The sequence below is a fragment of the Notamacropus eugenii genome, chromosome 5, assembly GCF_028372415.1.
Source record: "Notamacropus eugenii isolate mMacEug1 chromosome 5, mMacEug1.pri_v2, whole genome shotgun sequence".
Lineage (NCBI taxonomy): Eukaryota > Metazoa > Chordata > Mammalia > Diprotodontia > Macropodidae > Notamacropus > Notamacropus eugenii.
The window spans coordinates 69,004,047-69,024,703 of record NC_092876.1 but is presented as its reverse complement, the minus strand read 5'-3'; the positions used below and the strand labels follow the sequence as shown (position 1 = coordinate 69,024,703).

Below are 20,657 nucleotides of genomic sequence, written 5' to 3'. Positions count from 1 at the left end.
CGGGCCGGGGAGCTCGCGGTGTGGCCGGGGAGCTCGCGGTGTGGCCCGGGGAGCTCGCGGTGTGGCCGGGGGAGCTCGCGGTGTGGCCGGGGGGTGCTCGCGGTGTGGCCGGGGGGGTGCTCGCGGTGTGGCCGGGGGAGCTCGCGGTGTGGCCGGGGGAGCTCGCGGTGTGGCCGGGGGAGCTCGCGGTGTGGCCGGGGGGGAGCTCGCGGTGTGGCCGGGGGAGCTCGCGGTGTGGCCGGGGGGGAGCTCGCGGTGTGGCCGGGGGAGCTCGCGGTGTGGCCGGGGGTGCTCGCGGTGTGGCCGGGGGGGTGCTCGCGGTGTGGCCGGGGGTGCTCGCGGTGTGGCCGGGGGAGCTCGCGGTGTGGCCGGGGGTGCTCACGCCCCCTCGCCAGGACTCACTTTCTTCCACTGTAAAAGAGAGTGCGAGGAGGCAGGGTCGGACTCGGTGACCTCGAAGCCCGTTTCCGGTGGCGGATGAGGAGAACAAGCTGCGCCTGGGTCCAGAGAGCGCCGACCGGACGTTAAGCCGGACCAAACCGTCCGCGCTTGCGCCCTTCTCAATCAGCCACGAGACTTCGCGACCCTAGAGGTGAGAAAGTTACTAGAGGGGGAGATGACGTCACCTCCGAGGGGCGGGACCACACAGAGGTAAGATCCTACTTTTTCATTGGTCGCTTTCCGGGGATGTTTCTCTAGCCTGCGTTTCTAGCTCGAACGGGTTCCTGGCCGTACCAAAGATGGACGCAGAGACTTCACGTTTCTCTCGCGCGTCCGAAGCGTGCGCACGCCTCTCTAGCATTGCCCAAGCCCATTGGGTAAACCTGGAGTATCGTCGGCGTTGATTGGCTGAAAGGGGCGGAAGGGAAAGCAGCCAGCGAGTTGATTGGCGCAGCCGTTCGCGGGAGAGTGTTTGTGGCGCCAAATAGAGTCAGGTTTCTCCTAGGTGGGGACACTGCGGGATTCCCCGGTTCGGAGTGGACTTTGTGGACCCCGGCCCCGCTACGGCCCTCGGGGCGCTGCGGTCAACATGTGGAATAGTAATGGAGGAGCTGGGCGAGGGGCTTTTAGGGGACGGGGCGCAGGAGGGGAAAAGGGAAATGTGCAAAGTGGTGGAGAGAGAGGCTCGGCCAGGTCCGGAGGATGGGGGTGCTGAGGTGGGGGCAGCGGCGGAGAGCGGTGTGGCAGCAATGTGGGGCGGGGGCAGCTGGGGAGAGGGGTCCTGGAGGGGTCTGGAGATGGGGTGCTAAGCGGGGGACCGGGCGGGGCTCGCCACGCATCTGGGGATAGGTGTCGGGGGGGGGGCGGGACCCCAGAAGGGAGGGGGGAGAGAGACCCGGCCCTGAGCTGGGGCTGGGAATCTTGGGGGGGGTGGACTCAGGAAGGGAGGGGGAGAGAGACCCGGCCCTGAGCTGGGGCTGGGGATCTTGGGGGGGTGGACTCAGGAAGGGAGGGGGGAGAGACCCGGCCCTGAGCTGGGGCTGGGGATCTTGGGGGGGGGGTGGACTCAGGAAGGGAGTGGGGAGAGACCCGGCCCTGAGCTGGGGGTGGGTGGACTCAGGAAGGGAGGGGGAGAGAGACCCGGCCCTGAGCTGGGGCTGGGGATCTTGGGGGGGGTGGACTCAGGAAGGGAGGGGGAGAGAGACCCGGCCCTGAGCTGGGGCTGGGGATCTTGGGGGGGTGGACTCAGGAAGGGAGGGGGGAGAGACCCGGCCCTGAGCTGGGGCTGGGGATCTTGGGGGGGTGGACTCAGGAAGGGAGTGGGGAGAGACCTGGCCCTAAGTGGGGGTGGGGGCGGGGTGCTCTTTACGGGGTGGAGGATTCTTGACCCCTCCGACGTCTTTGCCCTCCAGGTGGGTTTGATGGAGGCTATGGGAACACTTCCTACGTAAGTGGAGGCTACACGCAGCCCCCAGGGGGATTTGGCACTCCTACCGCTTCTCAGGCTGAAAAGAAATCAGTAAGTTGAAAATGAACACTTGCTACTGTTTCGTTTACTTCTTCCTAACGTGACTCCTTGCTTAGAAAAGAATACCCATTTGGGGTATTTTAAGTCTAAACAGGATTGACATATCAGATGTCTAGGGGCTGGGCTGGGCCGGGCCAGAAAGGATGTGGAGATAAGCTTAATAAATGTTTATCCAGGCTTTCTTTATTTTGTATTGGTTTCTGTGGTTTCATTTTTTAGCTTATTAATTAGCATCATAGAGAAACAATAAAAACAGAAAAAGGAAAATGAACAGAACATTCAGTTGATCAGCATAGACAGTAGAAATAAAATTGTGATTTTTCTGACTTTAGCAAGTAGGAAAGGGCTTCCTGATTAGGTACTGGAAGTGAGTGTAGTTAATTGGAACCTCCCCTTTATCCTGAGGACCACAGAAGGGAAAGGGGATCCAAGTGGTGGGGTGAGCCCTGGCTCATAGAAATCCTCAACAGTAGCCACAACTCCCATGGAATCACTTCTGAAATCTACCCAAAGGACTGTCTCAAGATGAGGAATACATCCCATCCCTTTCTCTTTTACCTCTACTTCCGAGGGCTCTCCAGCAATATGGTTTCACTTTAAAATTTAACGCAACAGCTAATGAATCTTTTCCCAAGTAATTTGCTCTTCCTCACATTCAAGGCTCCATCTTCCAGCTCCATGCCTTTGAGACTTTTGTGCTTTGGAATGGTTGGATTGTAGATCTTGACTTTTTCTAAAACTAGCTGCTGATTAGATTACACATAGACAGCTGATTCTGATGTATTCCCTATTTCAGTATCCAGTTTATTGTAAAGGTAGTTTGACTTCTTTTGTCATATTGTTTATCAGATCCATTGTCTTTGAGTGTCTACTTGGAAAAAGTATTCATGACTTCTGGTTGAGAGACTTCTGGGTGGTTAACATGCTTTTGGCTTTTTTTGTGTGTTAAACCTGAACTACATTTTCCAGCCTCCTCAGAACCCAGCTTTATATTGAAGATGCCAGTTATCAAAATAGACATAAACTTGGTTTGCCGGTGCTTGTCAGGTTCTTTATATAACTTTCTACTTCTTCGTTCTCTGCAATAAATGTTGCCCCGTGAGCTGCCGTTTCCTTCACAGGGGTCTCTGCTTCAGCTCATCGTGATAAACACAGGAAGGTGACATAATATGTTCATTGAAATGTTTCTTGTTATTGCTCACACAATGAAACCAACTCTGTGGATTCTTTCATTTGCCTTTCCAAGGAGAACCTCCCATTTAGTTCAGCTGCCTTCTGAATCTGTTTTCTCTCATTGACGGAGGAGAACTTCAGCTTTATCTACTCTGTTTCATTTTTGTTTTTACTATTGAGTCTTAGTATCCAACTGGTTCAGTTTTTCTTTGAGATCCCTGTGGTGGTACGAGGGAGACTGACAGGTGCTTTCTCTTTACAGAGAACACGAGCCCAGCACATTGTCCCTTGCACCATATCACAGCTTCTTTCTGCCACCCTGATTGATGAAGTATTTAAGATTGGGGACATTGAGATTTCACAGGTATGGCAACAACATCTTAGTAGAATCACTGGATGATGGTTTGTAATTAAAAATACATAAGTTTCGCCCTGAGACTCAAAAAAGTCATTGTCTACTTCTTCATGTAGGTCACTATTGTGGGAATAATCCGACAAGCAGAGAAGGCACCAACTAACATTGTTTATAAAATAGATGACATGACTGCTGCACCGATGGACGTCAGACAGTGGGTGGACACCGACGTAAGCACTTTGGAATGTGTGGGAAAGATTTTTTGGTTTGAGTGAACTGCCACACGGTCTCAGGCTTGTTGAAAGCAGCATAGTGCCCAGAAGAAAGTTCTGCTGGACTCTGCCCCCAGTCAGACCACATCAGGAATATTGGGGTGCCACATTTTAGAAAGGACATTGGTAAATTAGAAAGTGTCTACAGGAGAGGGCTTAGGATAGTGAAGCTACTGAAGACGACTGTGATGACCATGTCATGTTAGAATCAGTTGAAGGAATGAGCTATGCTTAGCCCAAAGAAAAGAAGGCTTTTGGGAAAGGGAAAGACGAGGATGATAGCCCACTTCAGCTATTTGGAGGGTTTTCTTATGAAAAAAATTTGCTGTCTTTGGCCCTGTGGTCTCTCTTGGGGGAGATAGTGCTATCTCCCTCACTGGAGGTCTTTAAGCAAAGGCTGGATTGTACTCTAGTCACCCAACCTTGCATCATGGAGTAGGTGCAGCATGGACCTTGAAGGAGGGAATAACCCCTTCATTCTGGATGAAAGGAATAGCATGAGCCCACAATAGCTCAGCTATAGGGAGAAGTAGCCCAGGAAGAGGCAGCTGTTCAGTCAGACGGCACCAGTGTATTTGGTCTCTGAGATAGTGTTGCCAAACGGTTTCATTATACCTCCGAGGGTCAGTGAAATGTGATGACTTTGTATGAGAGCCTTAGGGACACTTTTCCTAAAGGTGTGTGGGGATGGAATGTGAAGATGAAGGTCCACTCTACCAAATGCCCAAGCTAAGTCCTTTGTCAGGCCAGCTGTGTGTATACATTCTGCCATCCATAGAAGGAGAGTAGGTAGCCAGCCATTCAGTGTGAGGTGAGGTATGGCACAAGCCTAACACCAACCCCTCTTCCCCTTTTTTTTTTTTGGTTGAGAGGAGGCAGTGATTTCATTGGTGTAGGGAAGTCCTTGGTGAGAAAATACCTCTGGTGGTGCAGGCCTGAGACTGTTCTGTGACTCGTAGACTCCAAGAAGTGCCTGGACCACTTAGAGCTTGTAGCAGGGTCACATGGCTCTGTCACCCAGCATGCACCCAAGTCTTACACCAAGGTGTCCTCTCTGTCCGCTGCTCCACAGTGACTCTTTTCCTTCCACACCTTTCTCAGTGCCAGCACGTCTGCCTTTAGAAATAGACTCACTTCTTTTACATCCACATTCCTTCTTGCTTAGGTTATCGTAACATCCTCCTGACTCTGGTTCTTCTCCCTCCAATCCATCTTACATCATTTTGCCAGTTTAATTGTCCTTATGCACAGATTTTGGTCTTTTTCCTTTGATTCAAAACTTTGTGTGGCTCTGTGTTGCCTACCAAATAAAGTCCAGACTCCTTTGCATGCCCCCGGTGTTGAGAATTCTGCCCCTTCTGAAATGTTATTGGCACTCTGAAGCCTTGGACTATTTTCACATTGTCATTCATTCTTAAAGTCTACTTAAAGTTTAATCTGAGATGGAATGGAGCTGGAGAGAGAGAACTGAGGCCGGAGAAGGGCAGCAGGCTGCCCAGAGTCCTCAGGAAAGCTAAGAGGGTCACAGGGCTGTTCATTCTAACTTCAAGACCTGCTGCTACAGAAAGAATAGAAATAGCCCCTGTTGCCCTGCTGTACCTGATTTTAACTTTCATTTTCCTTACCCAGCTTGGTAATTGAACAGACCAGTGGCCATAGAAAACTCACAATTTGATTTTTCCTCTCCCCCTCTCAGGACACAAGCAGTGAGAATACTGTGGTACCACCAGAAACCTATGTGAAAGTGGCAGGTCATCTCAGGTCTTTCCAGGTAAAGTTGGGCATAAGTAATAATCATCGTTCATTTATGTACCACTTTGCAGTTGATCCAGTGATTTATTTACAGTGACCCTGGGAGGCAGAGAATACAGTTATTATCCCCACTTTACAGGTGATGAAGCTGAGACTTATATAATGATGTGAACTGCCCACCATCACATAACCACTACTGTCAGTGTTGGAAATAAATAAGAGGTTCTAGAACCCCATGTTCTGGCAGATTGTTACTCTTTAGAGTAAAAGAACATTTATGTTTTATACACACTGAACGTGGCCTGTATTGTCTCACAGTCTGTGTCAGAATTGTTGAAACCTATGAGTCTGAGAACAATTCATGAAGTGTTACATTTTCTCTTGTCTCTTTTGTAGAAGAACATTTCTCGTTTTCTATTCCAGGGAGTGCTTAGACAATAACGGCTAGGTCTAGTGGAAAGAACACATGACTGGTCTGCTCACTTCACTTGGCCTGAGTTCATTCAGATCTTCCCAGGTTTTTCTGAAGCCAGTCCCAGCAACACGAGTTATGATAGCAAAAGCAACAGTATCTGGAGTCAGACAAATGTGACCAACGATTGGGGAATGACTTAAACTGTGTTTGCATGTTGTGAAACTTTGTGTAATGGGAAGCAACAAATATGAAGAGTTCAAAGCAACAGAGAAAGTTTTCTAAGGTGATTCACAGTCAGTCTGTGTGTGCACCTCTCTTTATGTGCACACACTGCAACTGTAAATAGACACAGCGTTAAATGCTAACAGCAGCAAAATTCATGTTAAACACAGAGACAGATGCTCATGTTTCTTTAGGGGGCTGGACCTCCAAGGTCATTAGCATAATGACCTCCCAGAATGAAAGCTCTTCCATTCGGAACACAAACTTGTCCTTCACTTCTTAGTCACCGCCTGGACACTTAGAGGTAGAGTGAGCTGTCCAAGGTCACACAACTAGTGTGGCAGACAGGGCTTGAGCCCGTCTTCTTGACTTAAAGGTAGGCCCTCTGCCCACTGCCCCCCACAACCAGTGAAGAGAGGCGGTATGTGTGGACCTCATTCACAGTCACTCTTTTGTTTTCACTTTTGCTTCTTTTGTTCATTGGCTTGGGTGTGTCAGTAAAAAGTTAATAAATTTCATTTTAAACAAGGAAAAAAAAGCACAGGGCTACTCCAATCCTGACTTGCCACTGACTGATACTGTAAGGCCTTCAGCATTTTCAGTAGACGTTTACTAAGCACTGAGCCAGGTTTCATATCCTCTCTGTGTCTTAGCTTATCGGCTTGTACAGTGGGTCTAGTAATGCCTTGCCTGGTGTCATGCAGGGACACTGCAGGTCTTGCACTGAAGATCTAGGTGGGAAAGTGCTTTGAAAAGCTGAAAGTATCTTTATGTCTGTAGATTGTATCTGTTCATCATGTAGGAGAAAACATTCATTAGAAACCCTAAATGCAGGGCAGCTAGGTGGCGAAATGGATAGCGCACTGGCCCTGGAGTCAGGGGGACCTGAGTTCAAATATTCAGCCTCAGACATTACTAGCTATGTGACCCTGGGCAAATCACTTAATCCCAATTACTTCTCCTTCCTTTCCTCTCTTCTCTCCCTCTCCCCACCCTGAGAAAAGATCTAAATGCAAGTCCTGTTTTCAATACTTAGCAGCCATGTGAACTTGGCCAAGTTTTTTCTCTCCTGAAACTTATTTTCCTCACCTGTAAAATGGGAGTAGTATTTATACTACTTGATTTTAAGGTGTTTGTGACAAAAGTACCTTAAAAATTCATATTCTATATGAATGTGAGATTGATAGTAGTGATACTTGAAGTTACTTACTTAAGATCCCTTAAGCCATGATATCAAGGCAAGTGTAAAGTAATCTTGGAACGTTATGTTCCTGTGAAAATTAAGGGAGAAGGGGAGGGGGGGGGGTCTGTTCTCAAACGTGAAAATTCTTAGATTTCTTTGAGAAGACCGACAATTTAATCTTCTCCCTTCTCTCCCTTGGTTCCATGTTAATATTAGAGGCAGGTTTTTAAATATTGTTTCAGGCTCTTTCTATCTCTGCCTGTGGTTGTGAGAATGTCATATACCTGGAAATCCAAATGGAATTTAAACTGGTTTGGAATATTGTTCTCATGTCCCCAAAGATTGCCCATAAATAAGTACAGAGCTTTGCTGATAGTTACAACAAAATGTTCTTCAAGAAAAACTTCCACAGAGCAGTCATATTTATGAATCTAATGCTGCAAAAGAGGTAGACCTCAGATTCTGTGTCTTACTTGCAGTCTGCATTTGTGGAAAGAATGTTTACCCTGATGAAACTGTGGCAGTATTGAAGACAGCCTTTAAAAAAGTCCCTAAGGGATGTGCGTGGCTTCTCTGCTGAGCTTCCTGGGGAACGGAGAAATAATACAATTCTGGTCAGAAATAGGCAGGCCAGGAAGAAAAGAGAGGGGCCAGAGTCCTGAAGTTGGACCCAGCAAGGAACAGCTGAGCCCTTTATCTCACTGTAGAAAGAGGATGGGTGTGCTCCTATGTAAGTATAACTATCTTGTTATTTTAACAGAACAAAAAGAGCCTGGTGGCTTTTAAGATTCTTCCTCTAGAGGACATGAATGAGTTTACCATCCATATCCTGGAAACTGTCAATGCCCATATGATACTAAGCCAATCCATCAGCCAGGTGAGTCCTTCTGGAAGGTAATTCTTCTTGTATGAGTCAGTCCATCCACAAGCATTTATTAAACACTATTGGGTGCCAAGCACTGCTAAGTGCTAGACACACAAAGAAAGGCAGAAGATGATGCTGTGGAGGAGGTCGCAGTGTGATGTACAGGTATGTACAAATGAAAAGGACACAGGACAAATAAATCAGAGTTGGACTTTCTGGTAGTGGAGATGGGATGTGTGTGTGTGCGTGTGTGTGTGTGTGTGTGTGTTCTTCTGAACTTAAACTTCATAAAAAGAATATTCACATTTATGTAGAAGAACACAAAGAGGATTCTCTCTGTAACCAGGGATCTGTTTCATACCACTGGTTCATTTTTAAAGTGTATTATACTATACATTACTTTCAGAACTGAACTGCTACTCTACGATTCCTTCTGAACTTCTATGAATTTTTAAAATGTTGGATTGTCCCACTTTTTGGTATCACTATTGCTATCTCTTCCCAACACCCTTGATTTGTAGACTGAAAAGAAATGGTGGGAGGCGGGCGCCCCTTATAGCACATATACATAATTAAGCAAAATGAATCCACATGTTGGCTGTATTCAGAACCTTACGTCTTAACCAAATTACCAGTATCAAAAATGAAAAGGGTGAATGTGCCACCAAATGAATATGAAATTAAAGCAATTATTAACAGCTTTTTTGCTCACTTTTACGCAATAAAATTGATAGTTTAAATGAAATGGGTGAATTTTTACAAAAATATCAGTTGCCTAGATTAACAGATGAGGAAATAGAATTCCTAAATAATCCTATCTTAGAAAAAGAAATTGGACAAATTATAAATGGATTCCCTAAGAAAAAATCCCTAGGAACGGATGGACTTACAAGCAAATTCTACCAAACATTTAAAGAACAATTCCAGTACTATGCAAGTTATTTGAAAAAATAAAGGAGTCCTACCAGTGTCCTTTTATGACCCAAATATGGTTTTGATACCTAATCTGCGAGAGCAAAAACAGGAAGAGAAAACTGCAGACCAGTTTCCCTAATGCAAATTGATGCAAAAATTTTAAATAAGTAGTAAGTAGGTTACATGTATCACAAAGTTCATACACAGCGGCCAGGTTGGAGTTACACTAGGAGGCAGGGCTGGTTCAGTACTGAGAATACTATTAGCTTAATTGACCATATCAGTAACAAAAACCATATGGTTATATTAATAGGTACATAAAGAGCTTTTTTACAAAAGACAGCACCTATTCTTATTAAAAACTCTAGAAAGCATAGGAATCACAGTAGAACTTTTTGTAAAGTTATAAGTATCTAATTAAAACCAAAAGCAAGAATTATCTATAATAAAGATGAGCTAGAAGCCTTCCCATTTAAATCAGAGGTGAATCAAGGCTATCCATTATCACCACACTCATTTTTGTACTAGAAATGCTAGCTATGCAATAAGACAAGAAAAAGAAATAGAAGGAGCTTTGTGCAGAGAATGTGGTAGTATCCTTAGAGAACCCAAGAAAATCAATTAAAAATTTAGTGAACAAGGAAGAACTATAGCAAAGCTGTAGGATATGAAGGAGACCAACACAAATCCTCAGCATATTACTGCTAGAGATGGAAAGAAACATCCCATTTAAAATAGCTGCAGACAGTATAAATTACTCAGGAGTCTGCCTGCCAGGACATACAGGAACTATCTGAACATAATTACAAAGCACTTTTCACAGAAATAAAGACACATCTAAACAACTGGAGAAATACTAATTTCTCATGAGCAGGTTGAGCCAATGTAATAACAGTACTCCCTCAATTAATTAATTCGCTGCCATATCAATGAAAATAGAGCTAGGAAAAAATAATACAATACATCTAGAGGAATTAAAAGGTCAAGAATATTGAGGGAATTGAAGAAAGAAGTTATAGAAGGTGGTCTAGCAGTCCTGGATCTCAAACTGTACTTCATCAGAATAACTGGGTACTGGATGAGCAACAGAGACATCGATCAGTGGATAGACTAGGTGCTCAGTATGCTGAAGCAGATGACAAGATTGGATAACCCAGAGGTCTAAGATGTCGGGTACAAAAAACCCACTTCACCAATATGAGGCTGGGAGCCATAATTAGTGAATAGATCTGAAAACAAACTGGAATCTTAGTGGACTGCAAGCTAGATGTAAGGCAGCCAGAAAAGGTAATGCGATTTTGCACTGTGTAAGTCAGGGCATTGTTTACAGGACTGGGCAGTGACAGTCCCACTGTCCTCTGCCTTTGTCAGACCCTATCTGAAGTACTGTGTTCAGTTCTGAGTGCTAAGCTGAAGAGGGCTGCCCAAAGGTCATGTGAAGGGGGCGGTACTTTAGTCTGGAGACAGAGCACTCAGTGGGCACACAGTGGCTGTCTGAAAGCGTTTGAGAGACTAGTATAGAGAAGGGCTAGACTCTGAGGGGTGTCACTCTTTGGGTGTCAGGAACAATTTCCCACCAGTTAGAGCAGCCTAGAAGTAGAATGAGCCACCTGGGAGGGGGTGGCTTCCCAGGAAGAGGCTGGATGACCACTGCTTGAGTAGCTTACAGTGGGAATTTCTCCAACATGGGTTGGACAGAATGGACAGTAAGGTCCTTTTAATTCTCCCACTCTGTGATACGTTAATTTGATAGCATGCACAAGTGGTCATCCAGTTTTTTCTTAAAAGCTTCCACTGAGAAAAACCCCCTTCATTTGTGCATAGCTTAAGTTGTTATGAAGGTGGTTATTCCTCACCCAGAGCCTAGATTTGCTTCTTTGTGATTTGTACTTGTTGCTACTAATTTGGGCCTCTAAGGGCCAGCAGAGTAAGTCTCCTCTCTTCCAGTCTTTCAGGCATTTGAAGACCACTGTACTCTCCTCTCATGCCTCACTCTACCCCAAGTTTCCTTTTCTCTCTAGGCTAAACATCCTTCAGCTGATCTCTTGTATAACATGAAGTCAAGGCCTTTCATCCCAGCTGCTCTCCTAGTTATTCCTCTAGCTCATCCATGGCCTCGTTAAAATGTGGCTCCCCAAACTAAATGCAATCCTCCAAGAAACAGTCTGAACTTGGCAGAGTGTAGCAGGTCTGTCACATCATAGTCCTGGCAATGATGCCTCGCTTATTGCAGCCCAGGATTTTCCTGCCTTTCTTGGCTCTCCCACTGTTGGTCACATTGAGCTTATCGTTGTCTAAGCCCTCCCGTATCCTTGTCAGCCTAGCCATCATGTCCAGGGTTTAACATCTGTTTGTTCATGCTAAATTTTTCCCCATTTGTCTAACTTTTGCTACCAAAGGCCCTTACATTGAAGAACCTAACCCCCCTCCCCCCCAAAAAGAAATCTCCCTCTTGTCCCTTCTGTGCTTACTACTCTGAGCACCCTGCCCAGCCTTGTGGAGCACTGACCTCAACGGACTTTACACACCTTAAAGCAGAAGAATGTGGGAGAGTTGTTCTTTCCCACTTTCTGAAGGATCTTCCAAGAGACCGTACCTTCCCTGGCCTGGAGAAACACAGCAGGAAACACCTTGAGTTGTGAAATGCATGCTTCTTAGCCAAAGACTTCTTTGATTAGGTGAATCGAGGGATTTAATTAATGAGTGCCCAAATCCTAGAAACTGTCAAAGTTGAGACGTAGAGTCTGTTAGTCTAATCCTTTAGTTTTTATAGGAGAGAGAGCTTGAGTCCAGAGAGTAGAATGCCATCCTGTGAGGCTAGTGGCCAAGCTATATTAGAATTCATCTCCTGACTCCCAACCCAGTACATTAATGTCACTTTTCTTTTCCTTTAGCCCTTGGTAGGAAGACCATCTCTCAGCACTTCTGGAATAGGGGATCCAAGAAGCTTTGGAGGAAACAGTTTTGGTGGGAGTAGTCTTATGCCAGCCAATGGCCTCACTGCAACCCAGAACCAGGTAAGCCCTATGTGTGTGACCACAGAAAGAAAACACCAGTACTGTGGCTCACATGCGCACTAATTACAGTATTCTAACGTCACACGTGTGCTCCTATTTCTCCCATATTTGGTTAAATGATTTACCCAGGGTTACACAGCTAGTAAGTGACTGAGGCTGGATTTGAACTCAGGTCCTCCTGACTCCAGGGCCAGCGTTCTGTCCGCTGCACCACCAAGCTACTCCTAATCTCTCGTTTTTTCAATGAATTAATCACTGATTTGGTGCCTTCCTCCCTACCTTCTTCACTGGTATCATTTTTTTAGAAGGGTGAATGCAAGATTCCATTGTATTTATTCTTTAAATTTGTAAAACTTGCCAAATCAGAATGCAGCCTTGGAACCTCTCCTCCAGTAGGTTGTCTCCCATTCATATGTGAAGATCATACGGGAGTCCTCGATAGATGCACAGGGGGCCATCATTGGAGGACTCCCTAGCCGCCCTTCTGAGGAATTGAACAGCCTTTTGACAACAAGAGCCCCAGGTCTTCCCACTCCTCTCTCACTGAACTTCAGCTACGCTGTGGCAGGGTTTCTTTTTACACTTCTTTTGATGGCAGCCACACTCATACTCGGAACTCTCCTGCCCAGATCCTCCTCTTGCTCCTGCTCTCCCTAGCACCAAGCTAATTTTTCTGTTATAATCTGTGGTCCTTTGACCCATCCCTCACTTTCCATTCTTTGTGTACTTACTTACAAACTGACCTTTGATCCCAGTGCCCCCCAGTACCCTGAGCTCCTCGCCCTGCCCACCGTCGCTCACCGTTTCAGGCCTGTGAGTACTTAGTGCTGTATAAGCTCACCCCCAAGCTGAGGAACACTTGCTCCAGGGCTGCAGAACTTCACTCTCAGTATGTCCCAGACCTGCCTCCTGATTTTCCCCACCCCTGCTCACTCTTCTGAATTCATTCCTTCTCTTGTTGGCACCATGTATCCGGGCTCCTTGGTTCTTAATGAGGTGCTATTGGCTTTGTTTTTTAACTCATTGATGTCTTGTTTTTATACAACTTTATTTCCCAATATGTCTCTCCTACCTTTTCTCCCCAGACCACCATCCCTTAAAATAAAAAAGAGACAAAGGGAGAAAGCAGTTCAATAAGACTGACCCTCGTATCCACTCGGTCTTGATAGATTCTGTGATGTTTCACTAGTCCACATAGAAGGGAGGGGGCTTCATTCTCATATCTCTTCTTTGCACCAAGTACAGTCGTGATAATGCCTCAGTGGTCAGTTTGTGGTGTTCTTTCCATCTACAGTATCCTAGTCATTATGTATTGCACAAGCAGGTCCTGTCAGCTCCATCCCTCCAGCATCTCTTCTCCATTCCACTGTCATGGGCCAGAGAGTAGAATGCCATCCTGTGGTAACCTCCTCCCACGTCTTCCCACCTCTGCTCTCCCTCATCCCTCCATTCTTCACACTGCTGCCAGGATAACCCTTTCTACAGGTGCTTCTGCTCCCATCTCAACCTGGTTCCATTATGACTTTTTACTTTTATTCCATGCCATTATTTGCAGCTTTGCAAGTTCAAGGCTTGGTTTGCAGCTTGTCTGAAAAATATCTAGAGGTTTGGGGGACTCCCAGCTTCAAACAAAACAACAGCCGAATGTGATCCTGGGCTCCCAGGAGTGGGGAGATGGTGGTCCCACTGGCCTCTGTCCTGGTCAGACCCTGTAGTTTAAGAGGAAACATGAAGAGCTAGAGGATGCCCAGGGCACAGCCAGGGTGGTGAGGGGCTTCAAGTCCTGCCTGATGCTGAGCAGATCTGGCCTTGGAGAAGTGGGGACGTAGGGAGGACATGAGAGCCAAGTTTAGTATCTGAAGGGCCTTCCCATGGAATGGGGATTGCACTTGTTTTCTGGTCCCAGATAGAAGAACCAGGAGCAGTGGAGAGAAGTTGGCAGGGGCCAGCTTTAGGTTTCATGTCAGGAAAAGTTTATTTGCTAGAGCTGTCCCCAAGGGCAATGGGCCACTTCAAGATGTGGTGGGTTCTTCCTTGGCCTCTGAACAGAGGCTGGATGAACCTGGTCAGGTGGGTTATAGCAAGGATTTGGACTGGTTGGTCCCTACAGTTACTGCCAGCTCTCACTGAAGTCTGTGACTTCTCCCCTCCATGCACTCTAAACTCTGGATAACTGTTCACTCGTGCCCCTAACCCTTGGTAGTATCAGACCCCTGTGCCCTTTGCTTACTCCAGCCTGTCCATGTGCCTTTCTCTGCTTTTTGACTGTCTCCTCATCCTTGAAAGGCTCATTCCTGGAAGAAGCTCCCCTCCTCAGTCCCCACTCCAGCCCCACACCTCTCTCCTTAGACCCTTCGTACTTTGTTCCGTCACTCTCTAGGACACTTAGGGTGACAATAGTGTGGCTGGCACAAGGGCGCCCTGGTGTCCTCTCTATGCTCAATCGCAAGTTCTTGAGGGCAAGGACTGTGTATCATACAGATCTTGTGTCACACCCAACACAGGGTGCACACAGCAGGCACTTGTCACACCAGGGTTTCCATCTGAGGACAAACGCTGGTTTTACACAGTACATTTTCCATAATCATTTATTCAGATTTTGATGGTTCTCTCCACAGGTGCTGAATTTGATTAAAGCTTGCCCAAGGCCAGAAGGCATGAACTTTCAGGATCTCAAGTCTCAGCTCCATAACTTAAATGTGTCTGTGATCAAGTAAGTTGCTGGTTTCCCTCCAGCCAGACCTCCGTAACACACATACTAACTTAATGCATGGTGATCTGAAGCAAGTTTATGTGAGGCCATCATCTGGCCAGAGCTGTCACAGGGTAGTTCCAAACCTCGGCACTGGCTTTGGTTTGGACGATTGAGATGAGGTTGCTGAGCTCTGGGAGGGGAGGGGGAAGTAGGCAAGAGGAGAACAGGGGCAAATTCTTGTTCTGCCCCCCCAGGACCTGCAGGAAAAGAGCTTCTCTTTCCTCTGCCTACAGCACTGTCACTGAGGGCTGCCCTCAGAAATGGGTTAAAAGATAAACAAACTGAAGCCAAGAAAGGGGAAGGAAGTATCACAGGCTAGAACAGTGGTGGAGGCCAGGCTTGAGCCCCAGCTTCAAACTCCCAGTTTCTCCCACTAAGCCACATTGCCTGGGTTTCCTCCTGGAGCCGCCTGTGGTCACAGGCTCTGGTCAGCCACAAAGATTTCATGGCCTTTACCCTACCTCATGAGAAACTGTGCCTGAGCCTGCCTTTTCCTTTCCCTTGTGCAAATGGGGTGACCAAGCTGTGGTCTATCAGCAGGAAGTAAAGGGAGGCTGCTGGCCTCTCCTCACGCACTGTCTGAAATGAGCTGAGCTTGTGTTCTCTTTCCCCTCCAGGCAAGTTGTTGATTTTCTGAGCAATGAGGGACACATCTATTCCACTGTGGATGATGACCACTTCAAATCCACAGACGCGGAGTAACTGGACAGCTGATTGCATTTTCACAAGAGCCTCAACTCCCACCGTGCATCATTTTGATCTAGTGACTTCCAAGGTTTTCCACGGACACTCTCCTGTGCTTTCTCAGAGTTTCTGCCCCGTCTCCTTTTGATGCTCCAGTTAGCACTATGCACGCTTACCAGTCAACTAGCAAAAGCTTGCTGAGATATTTGGACGTGGGGGAGGGAGGCATGAGAGACATTGGGGGAAAGTATTATTTAAAAGAGGGTTTGAAAACTTGTGTCTTAAAGCTTCCCTCCTTCAGGACAAAGTGGGCCAGCCAGCGAGGCCAGTAGGCCTTGTTTGTGGGGTGTGGCTTCAGGGCATGCTGTTCCCTCAGGCCCTGGGGGTGACTGGACTGATGCGTGTGTGCCTGTTGTAGGAATATAGCACGAGCCTGAAGTATGTAAGGGAGAAGATCAGTAGGCAGAGGTGCAAAATAAACAAAATAGACACCTCTGATTGACATTTTTTAAGTGTTCCTGTTTCGTTAACTCACCAAACCATAGAGTCGAAGACTTGTCTTTTTTTAAAGTAAGTTCTATCGGTGTCTTTTGTTTTTTGTGTCACGCTCATTTATAGATATGTTGAACTCTCTTCTAATAGTTGTGTAAAAGTAGCTAGTTTCAAACCTTCAAGTGCCTACTATGTGTCAATTGTTGTCCTAAGCACTGGGGATACAAAGAAAATCAAAGACAGTCCCTGTTCTTGAGGAGCTCACAATCTAATAGAGGAGAATCATGCAGTGGGACAGATGGGATATAGAAGGGTTCAATTGGAAATAGTCACTAGAGGGGAAGTGCCAGCATTAAGGGGCATTGGGAAAGACTTTCTGTGGAAGGTGAGGTTTTAGCTAGGACTTGAAGGAAGCTTGGAAGCAGAAATGAAGAAAGTTCTAGACATCAGGGACAGCCAGCAACAATGCCCAGAATGTGCCTGAAACAGCCAGGTTACAGCTGGATCACAGAGTCCTTGGAGGAAACCAAAATGTCACAAGCCTGGAGAGGCAGGAAGGGGCCAGGCTGTGCAGGGCTTTGAACAATCAGCAGGACTTCATATTTGACCCTGGGGTGATAGGAAGCCTTGAATTTGACTAAATCAAGGGGGGGATGATGTGCTGATTCTAGCTGAAGGTCGATCTGACAGCCGAGCAGAGGGTAGGCAAGTGGGGACAGACCTGAAGCTGGGAGATCCACCAGCAGGCTATTAGAGTAACCCAGGCTGGGGGCACTGAAGGCCCACACCAGGGTGGTGGCAGCATCCAGCACTGGTATACAGCATTCTGCCTTTCCAGTCCCCCCATGTCTCTCAACTGAGAAGACAGACCATTGTCTATCAGGGGTGAGGAACCTGCAGCCTCGAAGCCACATTTGACCTACTGGGTCCTTGGGTGCAGTTTGATGGAGTCCAAGTTTTACAGAACAAATCCTTTTAGTACAGGAATTTGTTCTGTGAGGTTTGAATTCAGTCAGAGGGCCTGGAGGGCCTTGAAGCCCCAGGTTCCCCACCTCTGGTCTCTTTTATCATCTGTTCTCTAGACCTCTTGTTTTTTCAGTTAGTCAAGTTTTCTTCCTTTTCTGGTTGTTTCGCCTACAATGCAGTAGTCTTGTTTTATACATCGCTGCGATTCTTCTCACTTCAGTTCTGCACTGGTTCCTATATATCTTTCTGCGATTCTCTGAATTCTGCATCTGCTGTTTCTCATAGCACAATAATACTCCTTTACTTTCACAGGGCAAATATATTCATCTGCTCCCTAACTGACAGTGATTTTGTTTGTTTCTTACCCACCACAAAAAGGGTCGCTATATACCACATTTTTCCTTCGTGTTTTTAATCTCAATGTATTTACTTTCTTCACCTGTGGGCTTACGTCTCAGCATCAGTCATCTAAAATCAATATTGACCCCTGCCTTTGGTCTGAGCTCGGTTGTCTTCTGGTATTGTCTTCAGTTGTGTCATTGGAAACCGGCATATTCTCCTGGTGCTGCCTTCCCTGTTTCTCTGAATTAGTCATTTTCATCCCTTCCTAAGAATGATGCGATAATATGATATTACACTCACATGCCACATTTTGTTCATTTTCTATTCAAGAAACTCTGTTTTTTACTACAAAAAGTAGTACTATGAATATTTTTGTAAGCATGAGACTTTCCAAAGTGCTTTAATTATTCCTGTGTGGGCTTGGGTAGAATAGGAATTGGACACAATGCCTTGACAGGGTGTGATAGTTAAGACTTCCGTGTTTAAATCCTGGGCTCCATGTTTATAGTATGTCAGTTGGGTCTAATGGCATAGACCAGTGATGTCAAACTCAAATGGAAACAGATCTCAGCAACCACATACTGACTTGTGGAGTCATTTCAGTCATGTCCAGCTTTCTGTGACCTTACTTGGGGCTTGGCAAAGTACAGGAGTAGTTTGCCATTTCCTTTTCCAAGTATATTGACTTAGAAAACCACATTTAACATTATGCTGTTTTGCGTTTTTGTTTATGTTCTTAAACATTTTAATGGCTTCCCCTGGCAGCACTAGGGAGTCAGTTTGACTCCTCTGCTGTGCACTGCAGAGGTGCCATATTGGAACTAGCTTCATAGTGGTTCTTTAGCAAGTGTCTTTCAGCCTCTGCCCCCTTTAACCATCACTTAGCAGAACCAGTCATTCTACCATCGGACTTTACAGATTCTATTTCTCTAGAGCAATGTTGCAACCTTCAGAAATGAGGCCATGGTACTGTACTTGAAGATCTCTGAGGGTCACATGTTGACTTAGGAAACCAGAACATTACTGATGTTCGACTGTATTTTTATTTTTAGGCATATTTTCTAGTTACATTTTAATCTGGTTTGGCATACTCCAGAATGCTGTAGGCCAATGTTTAACATCTCTTCTTGAGATCATCATTTTCCAGACATCTTACCAATATTAACTTGTCTGCAGAATATTTTGGGGCTCAAAAAATATTGGTAGAATCCTTATGTGCTGATAGTCTAGGAGTATGGACATATACCCTCTGAGAAAAAGGCGGGGAAGAAAATGGACAGATTTTGGATGATTAGAATAGCATTAAATACATTTTTATATGCCTCCCCCCCAAAAAATGCCTCACAAATATTTCTTGTACATAATGTCTTCTATTTTAGAAGGGAAAATATCACTATTTTTCAAAACTAATAACACATGTTCACATCATGACAATTTCATGTTCCATGAATGCTGAGCTGGGAAATGCCATCCTAGATCATAGGATCATAGATCTGGAGTGGGACATCAGACCATTTAGTCCAATCACCTCTGTTCACAACTGAAACCAGGGGAGGGGGTGACTTGCCCATGGTCACACAGGTATTATGCCTCAGAGGCTGCATTTGAGTCTGACTAACCTTTGACTCCCCTTTGCTGCCTCCCGTAGATTCATGTATTGAAAGCCCTGGAGGCTGTACGGAAACAGAAAGCACCAGGTGATGGCTTCTAACTGAGAATGATGAGTATGCAAAGAGCAGGAGGCAACATTGGAGCTGGGTGGGCTCCGAAGGAAGGAGATAGGATGTTGACTGAGATTAGGGAGTGGGCATTTCTATTTGAAACAGGGCTCAAAGGTCATGCCTGAGGAACAGTGTGGGCAGGGAGTAGGGCATGTGAGGGTGGGGGGGTAGAGAAGAGGAGGCTGGAAAGGGAGAGCAGAGCCAAACTGTGGAGTCCCCTGGATAGCCAGTCTCGGATTTTGGACTTTATTCTGCAGGCAATGGAAAAGTTTTTATTTGTCTTAATTTCTATGGAGCTGTAAGGTTTGCAAAATGCCTAATGAAAAAGGCAGTGCAAGCATTATTCTCATATAATGGATGAGGTACAAAGAGGCTGCAACTTGGCCCGTGCTGGGATCTTTAGTCTGACATCCTTTATTCCCAGCTGCCTGGGACTACAGTGCTCAAACCTGTGCAGGAGGAAGATGTAGCAGTGTGCCCCATGCAGACTGGAAGGGGGAGAAATGGGAAGCAGGAATTTCCTCTTAATTTGGGGGTGGGGGTGGTGGGAAACAAAATGGTCGTAAGGGCCATTCTGGGTCTAAATTTTGCGAGGTTATTGAAATCAGTGGAAATAGAGATGATAGAAACAGATAGAAGAAACATACAGAAAGAGAAAGGGACAGAACACGGAATAAATCTCTCCCAAGATGATGCTCATTTGGGGCCTCGATGGAAGGGCTTGTCCCCAGTGACTCTGTGCTAGTGTATATCAGGAGTTGTGCTTCTAGGAGGAGAACATTAGTTTCATCAGTTCTGAGAATCTGAAGTCAAGTCAGATTTTACCTAAAAGGTACCCTTCATCACACAGTAAAGGAGTGTTTCTATATGACTAACCAATCGGCAGCATGCTAGACATCATGGTTTGTAACCTAGTGAAAAGTAAATAAACTTATTCGCTGAGCTGTGACCTCAGCAGACCCATAAATCCGCTAATTCTAAAAACAGTCAAATCTGTTTCTTTTTGGCACCACAGATGTTAGAGTTGCAAGAGTTCTCAGCAACGATTTCATTCAGCTTCTTTATTTTGCAGATAAGGAAACAGAATCCCTCTTTACCTAAGGACCCATCAGGCTGCTAGGATCCAAACTTCCTGATTTCCAATCAGTCAATCAGTGCCAGAGTTTACATTTAAAGAAAAGGGAGCTTGGGTGTATATACACCAACCACTGAGAATACAAACTCTTTTACATGTAGCTTTGGCAGGTTCATCTTCCCAATTCTGTCTGAACCTGGCTTAATAGCTTAATGAATTTGCTTTCCTTTCAGGGTAGCATTGACAGGCAAAAGCCAACCTAGGGTCAAAGTCTGCCACAAAGAACCAGCTCCCAGCAGTAACCTTTCTGCCCACTTTGCTGACAAGGGAGATTGATTGAGTTGTCTGACCTTTGAGCATAATGGAAGGCTGATTAAACCATAAAAATGGACTGCTGAGAAGTATAGAGCAGTCTAAATCCCATCTCCATGCCCCAGGCAACTTACCTTCATACCATACCTTGAAATGTGCTCTATTCTCATTT

At 46.0% G+C, this 20,657-nt stretch overlaps 2 protein-coding genes across 5 annotated transcripts in view; one reads left to right on the top strand and one right to left on the bottom strand.

The window, feature by feature from the left end:
- SMPDL3B (sphingomyelin phosphodiesterase acid like 3B) overlaps positions 1–489 on the bottom strand; it is a 36,828-nt gene extending 36,339 nt beyond the window's left edge. The window contains exon 1 of one of the 2 annotated variants that reach the window (XM_072609542.1): positions 403–489. The gene's annotated coding sequence lies outside the window, so the exon portion shown is untranslated. The remainder of the gene's footprint in view (positions 1–402) is intronic. The other variant, XM_072609544.1, reaches the window with a different exon arrangement.
- Positions 490–499: 10 nt separating this feature from the next.
- Positions 500–16,079, top strand: RPA2 (replication protein A2). 3 transcript variants are annotated; one of them, XM_072609545.1, is made up of 10 exons: positions 500–592; positions 700–1,040; positions 1,854–1,960; positions 3,405–3,506; positions 3,614–3,727; positions 5,466–5,540; positions 8,102–8,218; positions 12,016–12,138; positions 14,757–14,851; positions 15,511–16,079. In XM_072609545.1, the coding sequence occupies exons 2-10, from the start codon at positions 1,031–1,033 to the stop codon at positions 15,593–15,595; spliced, it is 828 nt and encodes a 275-aa protein (XP_072465646.1). In that variant the 5' UTR covers positions 500–592; positions 700–1,030; the 3' UTR covers positions 15,596–16,079. The 3 variants fall into 3 exon arrangements, with proteins under 3 accessions (XP_072465646.1, XP_072465647.1, XP_072465648.1); XM_072609546.1 differs by lacking the exon at positions 8,102–8,218 and having other exon boundaries at positions 505–592; XM_072609547.1 differs by lacking the exon at positions 700–1,040 and having other exon boundaries at positions 506–592.
- The last annotated feature ends 4,578 nt before the right edge of the window (positions 16,080–20,657 follow it).